The sequence below is a fragment of the Myodes glareolus genome, chromosome 4, assembly GCF_982192425.1.
Source record: "Myodes glareolus chromosome 4, mMyoGla1.1, whole genome shotgun sequence".
Classification (NCBI taxonomy): domain Eukaryota; kingdom Metazoa; phylum Chordata; class Mammalia; order Rodentia; family Cricetidae; genus Myodes; species Myodes glareolus.
In genome coordinates this window covers 106,326,080-106,343,453 of record NC_142029.1, presented here as the reverse complement: position 1 = coordinate 106,343,453, position 17,374 = coordinate 106,326,080, and the positions used below count along the sequence as shown (strand labels likewise).

At 36.5% G+C, this 17,374-nt stretch overlaps 1 protein-coding gene and 1 pseudogene across 1 annotated transcript; one reads left to right on the top strand and one right to left on the bottom strand.

Annotated features, from left to right (window-relative positions):
* Positions 1–413: 413 nt before the first annotated feature.
* LOC148122421 (olfactory receptor 7G2-like) lies at positions 414–1,695 on the top strand. The gene is made up of 2 exons (XM_087905950.1): positions 414–446; positions 730–1,695. The coding sequence occupies exons 1-2, from the start codon at positions 414–416 to the stop codon at positions 1,693–1,695; spliced, it is 999 nt and encodes a 332-aa protein (XP_087762076.1).
* A 14,426-nt stretch (positions 1,696–16,121) lies between these two features.
* Positions 16,122–17,060, bottom strand: LOC146894740 (olfactory receptor 7G2-like; annotated as a pseudogene).
* Positions 17,061–17,374: the final 314 nt, after the last annotated feature.

The following is a 17,374-nucleotide window of genomic DNA, read 5'->3' as shown; positions in this document are numbered from 1 at the left end:
AACAGAAAACAGGAGACAGGAGGAAAATACATGGAATACCCCCCATAAAGCCCTGGTCCAAATAATCTGTAATGCTGCATCAAAAAATAGAACAGACGTTATCTCAAGCAATTAGAAGGAATAACCTACACCTGAGACTTTCCTCTGATTTGATAAAAAAAGCATGATTTTAATACCATGCGTGTGAAATTCCTCCCTTATGCTCAGAAGTTTTAAAACTTGCATTCCTGCTGCTGGCACTGTTTAGGAAAAGTGTGAAACCTTTAGGTGGTGAATGAAGTTGGTCTGTATGGTGATTAAAATTTTATAGCCAAGACCCAATTTCATTTGTAGCCCAACTGGTGAACTCACTGGACTTACAAACCATGGACACAAAGCCCTGGTTAAACTGAGTCATCAAACAAAAACGAGACATGAACAAGGAACAAGAACAGAACAGACAGAGGGTAAGTGGATGACAGGGTGGGAGGGAGGTATGGTGAGGTAATTTAATGAGAAGACATTATATAGATGAATAAAATTGTCAAAGATTGAATTTAATCAGTAAAATAAGAAACAGAAAATATTATTAAGAAATCTGTTAAAATATTAACTATCTATTTTCATCAACACCTGACATTCAGTAAGAGAATAGTGATTGACACAATTTTAAGTTTTATTCATGTGCACTGTAACACTGCTTTTCCTCATAAATTAATTAATTAATTGGATTTTAATTTTTCCTCAAAGATTGAAAGCAACTTGGAGCCCAAAAACCTAACATTTGTGTTACAATTCCTTCTTCTGGGATTTACAGACGACCCAGAACTCCAGTCGCTCATCTTCAGCCTTTTCTTGTTCATATACTTGGTCACCATCTTGGGAAACCTGCTCATAATTCTAGCTATAAGCTTTGAGTCCCACCTCCATACACCAATGTACTTCTTCCTCTCTAATTTGTCCTTTAATGACATCTGTTGCTGCACAGTCACAGTCATCAAGATGCTGGTGAACATCCAAGCAAATGATCAGAGCATCACCTATACAGCCTGCCTCACACAGCTCTTCTTTGCACTAGTTTTTGCATACTTTGAAAACTTTCTCCTTGCGGTGATGGCCTATGACCGCTACGTAGCTATTTGTGATCCCTTGAGGTATACTATCATTATGAAACCTAACTTATGTGTTCTGCTCTCACTGATCTCTGTGTTCTTTAGTATTATTGGTGCCTTGTTGCACACTTTGATGGTGCAGCGGCTGTCCTTCTGTACAAATCTGAAAATCCCCCATTTCTTCTGTGAACTTGTTCAGGTCATCAAGCTGTCCTGTTCTGACACCCTCATTGATCACATCATGCTCTTTGTTGCAACTTGTGTGTTTGGTGGTGTTCCTCTTTGTGGAATCATTTGTTCTTATTATCACATTGTGTCTACAGTCTTGAGAATAGCATCACTGGAGGGAAAGTGTAAAGCCTTTTCTACCTGTGGGACTCACTTGTCAGTGGTTTCTTTATTTTATGGGGCTGGTTCTATGGTATCTATCAGCACTGCACTGAGTGCCTTACCAAGAAAATCTGCAGTGGCTTCAGTGATGTATTCTGTGTTTCCTCAAATGATAAACCCTTTTATCTACAGCTTAAGGAACAAAGACATGAAAGTTGCCATAAGAAATCTTTTAAGTTCAGTCATGTCACTTGAAAAATGTATATTTTATTAAGGGTTTGTATGTATAGAATTAGTATAAACGACTATATTTCTGTTAAAGTACATATATGAGACTGCTGTTACTGAAATAATACTTCAAAAAATTGAACATATGTTTTAGTCTAAATTCTGGATTTTCTTTGTGTAAACATTTGTAAAATATAGTACAAGGTTTTACCTCTTTAACAGCATTTTCATTCTTCAAATTTTTCTAGCATAATGTAAAAGAAAAAATCCCATAATAAGTGCATTTTATTCTTGTATAATCTCAGAAAATGTAAAAATTTAGAAACATTAATGTAGAAATTATTTTCAAAACAGTTTCCTCCCATATATAGAATAGTATATGGACCAGTAAATTGCTCAGTATGCAAAATCACTTGCATCCAAGCCTAGGACTTCATTTATATCCCTGGAAATCACATTTTGTGAGATAGGAACTGACCCCTGCAAGTTATTCTGTAAGATCCATGTGCACATTATGATTGTGCATGTACCAAACACATATGTTGCATGCATTCATACATGTACACAAAAATAAATAAAAATATATAATAATTTTTTAATCTTTTATTGATTTTGGCTGTTCTGAATCATATTAAATGAAATCTCAAAGGAGTTCTATTTTCATTTTCCTGATGACTAAAAATATAGAACATTTTTTAAAATTTCTTAGCCATTTTCATTTCATCTTTTGAGGATTCTCTGCTTAGTCTCCACTCCATTTTTAGATGGGTTGCTTCTTTTCTTGATGTCCAGTTCTTAGTATTTCTTTATATATTGTATATACTAAACCTCTATTAGAAGTATAATTCTTTTTTTTAAAGTTTATTAAATTACAAAAGTTTCCATTTCTGCCCCTCCTCCCAACACCCTCCCACTTCCCCCACTCCCTCTCCTCCTCCCTCTCCATCCCTAAGAGTAGTCAGAGTTTCCTGCCCTGTGGGAAGTTCAAGTTCCTCCCTCCTCCCTCCAGGTCCAGGAAGGTGAGTATCCAAACAGACTGGATCCCAAAAATCCAGTATATGCAGAGGAAACAAGTCCCAGTGTCATTGTCAATGGCTTTTCAGAAAGACTCCGGGCCAGCCACATCCAGAGAATCCAGCCACATTCAGAGAATCTGGTTAGATCCCGTGCTCTTCAGTTCCAGTCCAGCTGGCCTTGGTGGACTCTCATTAGATCAGTCCCCTTGTATCAGTGGGTGATGGCGCCCATCGCAGTCCTGATTTCTTTTTTCATTTTCTTCGTACTTCTGCTCCTCATTTGGACCGTGGAGGGCTCCGTCCGGTGCTCCAATATGGGTCTCCGTCTGTATCGCCATCCAACGACGGATGAAGGTTTCCTCTGCTCTTGTCTTCTTTGTTCACGTTCTCCTTCCTTCTGCCTCTCCTTTGGACCTAGGGAGCTAGGTCCAGTGTTTCAACGTGGGTCTCCGCCTCCATCTCCCTCCATCGCAAGATGAGGGTTCTATGGTGATATGCAAAATGTTCATCAGTATGGTTGTGGGCCAAGGCCGGTTCAGGCACTCTCTCCTCTGTCCAGAGAACAATCTGGGGATCTCTCCTTGGACCTGGGATCCCCTTTATACTCAAGTCTCTTGTAAACCCTAAAATGACTCCCTTAGTTGAGGTATATACTTCCCTGATCCCATATCTATCCATTCTCCCTCCCCCCAATCCCAGTTCCCCGATCTTTCCCCATTCCTCCCCTACTCCCTTCTCTCTAACCCTCTCCCCTCCAACAGCTCCCCCCACGCCCCCCATGCACCCGAGGTTACCTGGCACTCTTGTCTATTCCAATCTCCAGGAGAATAGCTACATGATTTTCGTCAGGTTCACCTTCTTATTAAGCTTCTCTAGGATCACGAATAATAGACTCAAAGACCTTTAACAATGGCTAGAATCCATTTATGAGTGAATACATACCATATTCCTCTTTTTGGGTCTGGCTTACCTCACTCAGTAAAGCGTTTTCTGTTTCCATCCATTTGCATGCAAAAGTCAAGATGTCATTGTTTTTTACCGCTGAGTAAAACACTAATGTATATATGTTCCACAACCACTTCCTAAGCAGAACCCCAGGAGCGCAGACAATAAGAGAAACAATAAATAAATGGGACCTACTGAAATTGAGAAGCTTCTGTAAAGCAAAGGACACTGTCAGTAAGACAAAAAGGCTACCTTCTGACTGGGAGAAGATCTTCACAACCCCTCAACAGACAAAGGTCTGATCTCCAAAATATACAAACAACTCAAGAAACTAGACACTAAAACTCTAATTAACCCAATTAAAAAATGGGGTACTGAACTGAACAGAGAATTCACAACAGATGAACTTCGAATGGCTAAAAAGCACTTAAGGTCATGCTCAACCTCCTTAGTGATCAGGGAAATGCAAATCAAAACAACTTTGAGGTATCATCTTACACCTGTCAGAATAGCCAAACTCCAAAACACAAATGATAGCCTATGCTGGAGAGGATGTGGAATGAGGGGAACACTCATCCATTGTTGGTGGGAATGCAAACTTGTGCAGCCACCGTGGAAATCAGTGTGGTGGTTTCTCAGGAAACTGGGAGCCAACCTCCCTCAGGACCCAGCAATTCCACTCTTGGGAATATACCCAAGAGATTCCCTAACATACTACAAAAGCATTTGTTCAACTATATTCATAGCAGCACTATTTGTAATAGCCAGAACCTGGAAACAATCTAAGTGCCCCTCAATAGAAGAATGGTTAGAAGTATAATTCTTAACGATCAAACCACCATAATATTTCCCTAGTTTCCTTTTATATATTTTTATAACATATTATATTTTTCCTTTTTTTAAAGTAAATTTTATTAAATTATAAAAGTTTCCATTTCCGCCCCTCTTCCCAACACCCTCCCACTTCCCCCACTCCCTCTCCTCCTCCCTCTTCGTCACTTAGGGCAGTCAGGGTTTCCTGCCCTGTGGGAAGTTCAAGTTCCTCCCCCCTCCCTCCAGGTCCAGGAAGGTGAGTATCCAAACAGACTGGATCCCCAAAATCCAGTATATGCAGAGGAAACAAGTCCCAGTGTCATAGTCAATGGTTTTTCAGAAAGACTTCGGGCCAGCCACTTTCAGAGAATCCGGCCAAATTCCGAGAATCTGGTTAGATCACGTCCTCGTTCAGTCCCAGTCCAACTGGCCTTGGTAAACTCTCATTAGATCCGTTCCCTTGTATCAGTGGGTGATAGCATCCCTCGCAGTCCTGATTTCCTTTTTCATGTTCTTCCTCCTTCTGCTCCTCATTTGGACCTTGGGGGGCTCAGTCCGGTGCTCCAATGTGGGTCTCCGTCTGTATCGCCGTCCTTTGCCAGATGAAGGATCTATGGTGATAAGCAAAACATACATCAGTATGGTTATGGGCCACGGCCGGTTCAGGCACCCTCTCCTCTGTCCAGAGAACAATCTGGGTGATCTCTCCTTGGACCTGGGATCCCATATATAACACATTTTCTTAATCTATTCTTCAGTTGCAGGGAATCTAGGTTGTTTCCAGGTTGTTGTTGAATCTAGGTTGTTTATAATACTGCTATAAAAATAGTTGAACAATTATTCTGGTTGTATGAGTGTGTATCCTTTGTGAATTTGTAGTTACGTTTCATTTTTTATTTTAATTAATATAGTGTCCTAAAGTTCAGAGAGTAAAACACCATATTGATCACCCTTATATAGAAGGCAATGGTGACACACATCTTTAATCTATGGCCACACTAGTTTGCCAAAGAAATCAGGCCATAGTGATACATGCCTTTAATCCCAGTCCTAGAGGACTATAGGACAAGATGATGTAGCTCTCTCATACAGTCTCAATCTGAGATACTTGGAGGCACAATCACCATTTCTGACTGGGCTGGAGGTAAGAGCCAGTGGCTGGCTGTTTACCTGTTAACTCAAGGAAAGCTTTATTTCTTAAAATACAAATGAAATATCACTACAGGTATATACTCAAGAGTAGTGTTGCTGAGACTTGAGGTAGATAGATTCCCAATTTTCTGAGAAACTGCCATACTGCTTTCCAAAGTGGCTGTACAAGTTCACATAACCACCAGCAATGGAGGAGTGTCACCTTTCTCAGCATCCTCTCCAGCATATGTTTCCATTAGTGTTTGTCATCTTAGCCTTTCTGACAGGTTTAATAATGTACCTCAGAGTCATTTCAATTTGCATTTGCCTAATGGCTAAGGATGCTGAACAATCCTTAAGTGTCTTTGTGTAATTTGAGATTCCTCTGATGAGAATTCTCTGTTTAAATCTATATCCCATTTTTTGATCGGATTATTTGTTTTTTTGATGCCTAGTTTTTTAAGTTCTTTGTATATTTTGGAGATCAGTCCTCTGTCAGATGTGGGGTTGGTGAAGATCTTTTTCCATTCTGTAGGCTACTGTTTTGTCTTGTTGACTGTGTCCTGTGCCATACAGAAGCTTCTTAGTTTCAGGAGCTCCCATTTATTAATTTTTTTATCTCAGTGTCTGTGCTACTGCTGTTATATTCAGGAATTGGTCTCCTGCACCAATGCATTCAAGGCATCTTCCCGTTTTCTCTTCAATGAGGTTCATTGGAGCTGGATTTATGTTAGATCTTTGACCCATTCAGATTTAAGGGTTTTTTTTTTCATGGGGAAAGGTATGGATCTATTTGCATTCTGCTATATGTTGACATTCCAGCACCATTTGTTGTAAATGCTTTCCTTTTTCCAATGCATAACTTTAGCTTCTTTATCAAAATCAGGTGTTCATATATGTGTGGATTAACATCAGCGTCTTCAATGCAATTCCATTGGTCTACCTTTCTGTTTTATGCCAGTACCAAGCTGTTTTCATTACTATAGCTTTATAGTTGAACTTGAAGTCAGGGACAGTGATGCTTCTAGAAGTTCCTGTATTGTACAGGATTGTTTGGCTATCCTGAGTTATTTACTTTTCCAACATGAGGTTAAATATTGTTCTTCCAAGGTCTGTGTGGGATTTTGATGGTGATTGTATTAAATCTGTAGATTGCTTTTGGTAAGACTGCCACATTTACTATGTTGATCCTACCTATCCATCTTTCTATTTTCTGATATGTCTTTAACTTGTTTGGTTAGAGCTACCCCAAGATATTTTATGCTCTTTGTGACTATTGTAAAGCGTGATGTTTCTCTGATTTCTGGCATTGTCTTCACTTCTGACAAAATGCTTGGTGTCCAAATTGGACAAGGAGAACACAAGCAAAAGTGACTGTCACAAAATGACAAGATGAGATAAGACAGTCTTTCAAATTTTTCTGACTCTGAAAATGGTCTGTCAGATACCCTAGGCCTTAGCCAAAGCTGGTTGCCTGAACATTATAAATAAGACTGTCTCTGTCATTTCTTGTACCTTTTGGAAGTTGCTTCTTTGCACTTCCTGGTTAATCAGATAATACTCAGGTCTTTAATGTGGTTGAAGACTAGATAGTCATAGTTACTTTCTTCTTTAGACTTTTTTTTATTTTTATTGATTATATTGAACTATACAATCTTCTTTACTCTCTTCCTCTTACTTCTCCTCCAACCCTCTCCCGAGGTATCCATGATTCCAATTTACTCAGGAGAGCTGGTCATTTTTTATTTCCATGTAGATTAGGTCCATGTATGTCTCTCAGGTTCCTCATTGTTGTCTAGGTTCTCTGGGATTATGATTTGTAGGCTGGTTTTTCATTGCTTTGTGTCTAAAAGCCACTTATGAGTGAATAAATATATTAAACAAGTCATTTTTAATATAGACTTACACTGCTTAGTAGAGGATAACTATTAAAATAATCTCCAGTGTTTGCTAATTACCTTAGACTGGACATTTAACATATGTTTCTCATTTGATGTTGTTCAAACTGGTTGCAATTCTAATTTTTATGTATGGTTTTGCCTTTTTTCCCTGGACAATACTTTGCTCTTATTGTATATAGTTTGTTCTTAATTTTGTTCTTAATATTTGTTTTTAATATTTCTTAATATTTGTTCTTATTGTATATAGTTTGTTCTTATTTTTGTTCCTAATACTTGTTCTTAATATTTCTTAATATTTGTTCTTATTGTATATAGTTTGTATTAGGCTTATAACCCTCTTATTTAGACAACAGAGGGAGGTGTGGGAACTCCTTCAGCCAATAGTCTTTTAGATGCTGGCCCATTTGGGGCATGATCAGAGATACTATAAGACAAAAAGTGTGCACTTTCCTCTTTTCTGTTGGTTTCAGTTCCCAGCTTCCAGCACACACAGAGGACAGTGGATCATTTCCCTTACTCTGACTTTTGTCCCAAAATAAAGAAACCTTTGTTATACTCCATTCTCTGATATTGTGGAACTCTTTAATATGCCTCCAATTATCCAAATGTCCTTGAACCAAGTGGCCAGGGTGACAGAGATGAAGGTTATGCATGGGCTGAACAACTTGTACTTTCACTCACCAAGACTGGCCTGGCTACAGCTGCTGCTGCTGACCATAACTTCCAACAGCAGAAACCAATACAGAGTCATAGATATGACATCATTTCCAGGGGTGACCAGACATTGGCCTTTTATCAGGTTGACTGCATTGGACAACTTGCTCCATGGAAATTAAAACAATTTGTCCTTACTGCAGGATATACTTATTCTGTTTATATGCTACGGGCAGCAGATTTATGCAGTGAGAATTCAGCAAACCATTCAGAGATCAACCCACCAGAGATGACTTCTGATGGAGACCTTATTCACAAAGTGATAAAGAATACTGTCTTTTGAATGTACTATCTGTCCTTGTTTTATATTTCTTGTGTGATGCTATAGCTTGTTCCCTCACATTACAGTTGGGAATTTTTCCCATAGCATTACAGTGTTTTAACTGTTTACTGGGCAAAATTTCCCCTATGCACTGGCATACTGGATGACTTTTACCATCAATGCATAATTCTGGTGAGAATGTAACTACAGCCAATACTCTCACAACCACATCTTGTATAAACGTGGAAGTCTGTTCCTCTACTATTATCTTCTTTGGCAGGCAGTGGGTCAGTGTTAGTGTCCAGAAAAGGAGGCCTCAACTGAGACATTCACAGATGTCAAGCACAAGAATTTTGGCACATCTGAAATTATTGATGCTTAGCCCTCAGAGAGATAGGAAGCATGCTTGCCCTGGATTCACCTTCTACCAATATGGGAAGTGCTACCCCAGTTAATACTGTTATAACTTTATAGATGCAACTAACACTTGTACTTATTTTTCACATCAGTTTGTTGATACAAGATCTTTGCTTAGAATAGTAATTGTTTGTATCTTAACCATGTGAGATAACAGAAACAAGCTATTAACCATTTGCTCAGCTCCAGACAGACGCAATTCTTTTTCACAGACACCATCGGAACAAAGCTGCAGTTTAGCCCAGATTGTTGGGAAAAGTCAGGCTCTGGATTTGATACGATGTTACTGAAAGGCCTCTTCCTGCTTAAAATTAAATGTAATTCTTAGATCTGAAAGAAACCCCCCATTTTATCCTGCTAAACATTTGGCGAATATGCTAATGTTAGTCAAATGTTTCAGGCTTCCTTCTTCATGTTTATGCTGGTTGCCATGACAACTCCGAGACAAAAAGGAAGTTCACAAGTCACTTTTCTGTGTAAACTTTTATCTGCTTTTACAACGTTGAGAAATGAAAGCTCTATATTCTTGCCTGAAAATTGTGGGTGATGTGGGTATATAAACTTGACCCCTTGTGGGATAGAGAAGGATGAAACAATAAAAAAAATAAAATGCTAAGAAAATGTGTGTGAGCAGATTCTTTTCTTTCCCCTTGAAATCCTTTTACTTAGTTACCGCACCAGGTGTGTCACTGAGACTGGACCCCTAAGAGGTCTAAAGGACTAGTACCTGAAGACCTTGTTAGTTAAAGATCTACCTTTCCTGTATGTAATGCTTCTATCAAAACTACCATCTAGGGACGTACAGGATGCCTTATCAACAGTCAAAACACACTACACAGTAGTGCTTCTGACTAAGGAATTGACTTCACAAACAGAGAGGTGCAATAATTCATTGACAGTTATAGAAGTCACTGGTATACCATGATTTCCCCAATCCTAACGCAGCTGTGCTGATAAAAAAAAAAAAAAGATGGAATGGCCCCTTGAATCCAGAGTTATTGTTCCAAGTAGGTAGCTACATCCTGGATGGCTGGAGAAATGTGTCAGTTTGGATTCCCTTTCGGTGATGACCAATGAAACTTGAATAGAAAAGGGTTTATTTTTCTTGCCCTTCCCAATCCCTGTTCATAAATGATAGGAAGTCAGTATGGGAGCTCAAATAGGTCAGGAACCTGGAGAAAGAAACTGATACAGAAGACGGTGAAGGGTTCTGATTATTGGCTTACTTCTCATGGATTTCCCTGCCTGCTTGCTTATAGAACTCAGGACAAACAGCCAAGGGATGAAACCACCCACAAACAAATGAATTCTCCCACATTAATCACTAATTAAGAAGATGCCTTAGAGCAGGATGTTATGCAGGCATTTTCCAAATTAAGGTTCCCTCCTCTCTGATAACATAACTTATGTGAAGTTGACATAAATTGGCAAGTATAACTCTTGTCAACTTGACACAGGAACACAACACTTTTCACTTAGAAACTTTTCATTCTCGTTTAACCCCCAAGGTGGAACACTAACATCAATACCACAACATAAAACATGAATTGTTTTAAAGACCCTACATCATTGCAAATTTTGCAATATCTGTAAATGCAGTGCAACTGGAATGAAACAGAAGTGAGAATATTGAAGGAGGCCACTTTAAAATTTTTATTTACTTCCTTAAAATCATTATATTAAATTATATCATATATACTATATTTTGATCATATTCCACTATTCATTATCCTCTGTTGTTTCCCTCTCCTACAAAACCAGACCCAACAAATCGTAAATTCAAATGTAAAGCTTCAAAATTTTGGAGTTGTGTCATAGATAGAGTCAAGAGTAGAATGGCATGGAGTGGTGTAGTTTCAGTCCTCATAAATGATGTTCTCAAGAAAATAAAATTAAATAAAGGGAATTTTGATGCAGGCCTATCTACATTTGGGTTAACTTCTTTATAAACAATGAAATCAAGTAGTACTGGCTATAAATGATAACTTTTCATTCTGGTTTTTAGAATGCAGCATGCTGATTTTAAGAAACCCAATGAGCGAAGAGCTGCAATAGACTATACTTAGATACTGGTGCCCTTGAGACTTAAATGTCCAAAGCTCCTCATTAGTGAAGTTTTCTGGTCTCAGGCAATTAAAAGGCAGAACAGGGTTTTATGTAATAATATTGGGTGATGTATAATTTTAGCTAATTCCCTTTATTGGAAAGTCTCAGGGATGTCATTTCCTCTCCCTCCTGTTCTTTCTTAATCACTGTAATTTCATGTACCTTGTATACAACATCTATCTTCTCCTTCATTTTAGTTTATTACTTTTTTCACATACTGAAGGATGAACTTATTTTAACAATTGTATCAAGACTACTTACCACATACTTATATTTATATTATTTGTATAAGGACATATATCCAATACATATATAGAAATAAATCACAAAATGGCAAAAATATGGTAAAAATGAAACATTTCAAATTTAATGCTATAAATGGTACATAGAACATAGATTCCCTTTAAGTAAGTTATCTTGAACAGTTACTGCATAATCAAATGATAAATTACAAATCTGCTCATAGTTGTTTATTAAAGTATATTTTACATGAAATAAGTATAGACTTAAGTTAATTCCAAGGATTTCACATGTATTTATATGTGTACACAGAAGTATACATATGTAGACAAAGATGTAGCTATATAGCAGAGAAATTTTAATCATAAACAACTGTAATATATCCATTATAAACTTCTTACCATTAGTAAAATATTTTCAGTTTTATTTTGAATTTATAATGCTTTTTTGAGATTATTTTATTCTTTTATGTCAATAGTTCATTAACTTTTATAACTTATTTTTAGTTATTTCATTTCTTGAGAATTTTAAGTATGAACATGTCATCTATATTACTCTTGTCTCCCCCATCTCCAACTCCTCCTTTGTTTCTTCCTAAATTTATGGTCTTTTCTTTATTACTGTATATATCTATATATATATATAATATTATATATAATATAATATATATAATCACATGTAACTACACAGTATACTCAAATATATACAACCTTCTAGTCTTTTGAAACTCCAAAGAACAGCATGTTGTGCCCATTTGTTCTAAGATGTATGACCTTCACAGGAGGATCCAACCCATCATGGACTGGATTTTAAAAGTGACTCACCCACTTCCAGTATTTACCAACAGAAAGGAGCTGCTTTTATAGGAATGATGCTTTGGTTCTGTTTCTCCATATTGGAATTTTTTATAGGCTTTGTCTGCACAGGTCTTGTTCCTACTGTCTCAACCACTGTGAATTCACATATGCAACCATACTTCTGTATACACAAAGCCTACTGATTCTTGCAGTCATCCACAGCCTAAACTTCTGATGTTCTTTGGTTTTGTGAGCCTTTAAAAGTTATCTGGCTTCTAATTAAATAGCCCTTCTGCTTTTGTTTCACAGTTATATGGAGCACTTCTGCCAGATACTTCTATTATAATGGACTGAGGAACTCATATTGCCTTTCTTATCACAACATATGAAAAGATCCTAAAATTTAGTCAAAATAAACATTTCCTCCTCTAGGTTGCTTTGTTCATTTGTTATTGACTAGAGCCACAATAGGGGTGAATATACTGACTTCTACTTTCAAATTTTTCTTCTTTTCTTTTAAACTAGATTATACCTATGACAGAAACCACAAAATGCTTGTTATTATGTGTTTGGCTTCTTTCACTTTATATGATGATGTCCAGTTACATGAGTTTTCTGAAAAAATGCATAATTTAATTTTAAAGCATAAAACACTAATTTAATCAGTAATATATACAATGAAATTAATTGTGTAACATTCCAAGTCAGAGAAGCTGAACACCTCAAGGTTAAGACTGTGAAGGGATGCATACCAAAGGCTAATGTAAAGAGTGGCCAGAATGATCAGGAAATAGAATCAAGGTTTTGTGGTTTCTATGTACACTAGTGTATGCCAAATGAGCAAACAGTAGTCATAGACCAATTCTGTAAGGGGATATTTTGAAGCAAGTTAAACAACTATTAAAAAAAGAAAATAGGCAATTCAAAGGATAGTTATACAAAACACTCCCATACCCAGGGCTCAGTGAACATTGCAGAAAAGGGGGAAGAAAATTTATGAATCATAGAATCAAGAAGTTTGCTGGGAGATTGTGTCTTCTAGTAATGCCAGAAGCTACACTCATAAAGTCTCATCAACATGACTATAACATTTAAGAAGATGCATGTAGATTCATATATATATATATATATATATATATATATATATATATATATGTGTGTGTGTGTGTGTGTGTGTGTGTGTATACATATGAATTTAGAAACAGTTACTGAAAAAAGAAGCAATGGGTTTGAAATATATTAAGGAGGTATAAAAGAGAGTTTGTAGGGGAAACAGGAAGAGAAATTATATAATTATATTATGATATCAAAAATAAAAGAAATCATAATAAATGTCTTGGTAACTCTATTTAGTGGGTCTTATTGCATGCATAAGATCTAGAGAAAATCAAGTCAGAGAAAGTCCTAGCATGGATAGGTAAAAGATTCATTAAATACCTTCTTTAGCTATGGTAGCATTAACAGATGGTAGTTGCTAAGGGAAGAAAGTTCGTAACTTTGGAGATGAAGTCCCTAATGGGTTTTCAATATTCCAGTAGAAGGTACTACATATTCATACTGACATCAGTAAATGAATGTGAGTAAAATAAACAAACAAAAATAACTGGTGGAAATGAAAATAAGACGTATTTGGAGAGAAAGGGAAGGAATTTGAGGAGAAGATATAGGAGTAGGATTTCTATAAACACATAGACATGTACCAAATTCTCAATTTAAAAATGTTTTAAGATCTATGTGAGGCATCCATACAGTAAAAATGATGATCCAGTCTTGTGGTTTTTACTCATTTGATCTTGAATATTTTACTTATTTTATCTTGAATATTCGCTCATTTTTCTGGAAGAGATTAAATTAACCGGATATAAGTAGAAGATTTTGAAATTAATGCAGAGGCAACAAACAAATCACACAGCCAGAATGGTAGTTAATATATTACTCCTAGTATACAGAACAAGTATCTAGGTAGAAACAGACACCCAAAAAAGGGTGTTTATTTTTAGATTATCTGTCAGTCCCTCAGAAAGGAATGCTGCAATAGCTGTTTGGTTTCTAAATTCCACAGTCTCACACTATTTCTTAAACCTAATGTAAAAGAGTAGAGATTAGGAAAAAGAAATATCAAGCAGCACATTCTCTGGTTCCATAGAAGTAATAGAATTACCTAAAGACTTGAAAGAGTGTCGGTTTTTGGACCCCAAACTCCAACCAAATGAAAATCAGCTAAAAAATGAACACCAACTATCCTGTAATTTCTGTGACCTACCAAGAAATACCTCCAATACATTTAAAGATTTAGGAATTTCTTCATTAGAAAAATTATTTTATATTTAGTAATAAGTTAGAAATAAATTAGAAAATAAGTTAGAAAATGTTTTGTTTTGATTTTCTATGCCTCCATTCTTAATCTTCAACATCTTCCCTGTAATTTACCCTCTCAGCCCAATTTTCATTGAGTACTAACCTATTTTACAAATTGTTCCAAGTGCTAAGAATAAAATTAAATGGCATAGCTTTATATCTTCATAATTATTTTCTACTTTCTAACACATTACTGGCAAAGCAAAATCATGAAATGCATATCATTCTTTGGGAAGTACTTTTCCAAAACTCTTTCTTGTCATGTAACTGGAAAGCAAAATAATAGCATTAAGAGGAAAAGTGTAGGGCATAGGCCCATGAAACACATATGAAAATAGTAACAGTCCCTTACTTCTCAGAAGATATATTCATAAGTAAAATTATAGCTACATTAATTTTCTTAGGACAAATTATTCCACAAAAATTGGTTTTCTTTCTGGAAGACATACATTTGCCCATAAAACCATAAACAATCTAGAGTATCATTACTCTCACAAGATTCCAATTAAATTTAGTCTTCAGACTTGTATTTTTATTGTAGTGTGTTTGCAGTGGTGTGTATAGGCACACACATACAAGGCTTCTGTGTAACGGTCAAAGAACAACTTGCATGAGGAAGTTCTATCCCTCTGCCAGTAGGACGAGATTAGTTTACATCACATTTTATTTATTTATTTCACTATTTATTTACTGTGTCTGTGTATTTGTATATAACAACAAGTCATGACTTGTAAATGGAACTCAGAGAAAAAATTATAGGAGTTCTCTATTTCCATAATATGAAACCTAGGGGTATATAAGGTAATTGGGTATAGCAGTAAGCACATTTATCAACTGAGACATCTCACTGACCTGAAATTGGATATATTTTAAGGACTAGCATTCAATCTACTAATGTTATTAAGTGTAGTTGAAATACAGTGAAGTCATTTAATAGGCCTGAGAAAGGACACGTAATGTTCTGTCTCTTCTACCTTGACAGAAATTGCCCTTGAATTTGTACATTATTCCTCATATCTGAAATAAAAGAAGTTTTATGAAGGAATAATGGAACCCCAAGTTTCTTCAAACATATTCTCTTCCATAAAAATACTTATAATGAAAAACAACTCTATTTATTGTTCTATAGCATTGATATTAGGACATCTGTGCTGTCAGGTGTGAAGATACCATCACTGGTGAGTGATAACTTTCTCACAATCATCCCAAGCTACAAATATTATACCAATAAGTCAAATATATATATATATATCATTATATATATATATATAATGATATCATATCTGCTGAGAGATATTTACCTCAAGGACATATGCACTGTGACAAATATGTCACAGTAACAGTTTACAGGAAATGAATGTCCAACTCATTGCTTCACATTGTACTAAGAGTTAGTACCCAGGTATGCACTTTGGTAAAAACTACTGTCCACATTTAAATTACATATTAATATTGTTTAATATTTTCCTAACTAGTACATCTCCTATACATCCAATACTGTGATTACCCTACAGCAAAATTTCCTTAAACAACAATTTCTTGTTCAAGATTCTTTTTTTGTGAAACTCGAGAATATAAACAATGTAAAACACCTGGAATCATGTAATTTACTCACAGAAAATAACATAATTGTGAGGTTCTGACACAATTATTACATAATGCTTATGTTGTACTATTAGAAGCAGACAGTATGAGAAGATCAGGTATTCTAATTCACTAGACATTGCATCAGTTCACTTACTCTAAATGTTGAAGTCCAAATAAGTGAAATATCACAGAAAAGAAGTCATCTTGTGAAAGAATTTCCTCAAGGCTTCCTTCATATCCCTATTCCTTAGACTATAAATAAAGGGGTTCAGCATCTGAGGGACCACAGAATACATCACAGAAACCACCGCAGTCTTCCTGGATGAGTCCATAATAGCAGATGTAATATATACCCCAAAGCCTGTCCCATAGAACAAGGACACAACCAACAAATGAGACCCACAGGTAGAAAAGGCTTTATACTTTCCTTCTAATGATGACATTCTCAAAACAGAGGAAATGATGTGAACCTAAGAAAAAATGATTCCAGAGAGAGGAACACCAACAAATATGCAGGATGAAATATATATCAAGATATTATCAATGAGGGTATCAGAACAGGCCAGCTTGAGGATCTTGGGAAGTTCACAGAAGAAACTTGGTATTTCCAAGTGTATGCAGAATGACAATCGTAGCACCATCAGGCTGTGCATCAAAGAATCCACAACACTAATTAGCAGGGACAATATAACCAGCAGGACACATAACCAGGGCTCCATGATAACTGTGTACCTTAGTGGGTGACAAACAGCCATATAGCGGTCATAAGCCATTACTGCAAGGAGACAGTTTTCCATGCCACCAAAAATTAAAACAAAGCTCATTTGAGTGAGGCAGCTTCTGTATGTGATGTTCTGACTATTTTCTTGTATGTTCACCAGCATCTTTGGGATTGTGCTTGTGCTAAAACAGATGTCATTTAAAGACAGGTTGGAGAGAAATAAGTACATGGGGGTGTGAAGATGTGAGTCTAATCTGGAAATCAAAATTATGAGTAGATTTCCTAGGACAGTGACCAGGTACATGAAAAAGAACAAGCAGACCATGACAGGCTGCAGTCCTGGGTCATCTGTCAATCCCAGAAGAAGGAATCCTGGAAATGCTGTTTGGTTTCTCTTTTGCATGTTATTAATTAATCTGATAGAGGTGGTGATAAGTGAGGAAAGTTTGCATCAGAAACAGCAGTCACACTTAAAATGTCACTAGAATACTACCCCTGAAGTTTGGAGATAGGTTCAATGTTTAAAGCACTTGTTGCACAAGCATGAGTCCCAAAGTTCAGACCTCCAGAACCCCACATATAGACCAGGTTTCTGTAGCAGTCAACCTGTAATCCAGTTTCAGATGTCTCTGAATGTTTGTCCTTGGGAAATGAAAATCAGCTTTATGAGCAAGGTCCTGATCATGAAGAATCTGTACCTCATTAAGCTTTACAAGA

What these genes read in the sequence shown, in the direction of transcription:
- LOC148122421 (XM_087905950.1), top strand. Translation starts at nt 414, where the DNA reads ATGAACAAGGAACAAGAACAGAACAGACAGAGG. An exon ending in AAGAACAGAACAGACAGAGG is followed by an intron (nt 447 to 729) that starts GTAAGTGGATGA and finishes TTTTCCTCAAAG; the next exon opens with ATTGAAAGCAACTTGGAGCC.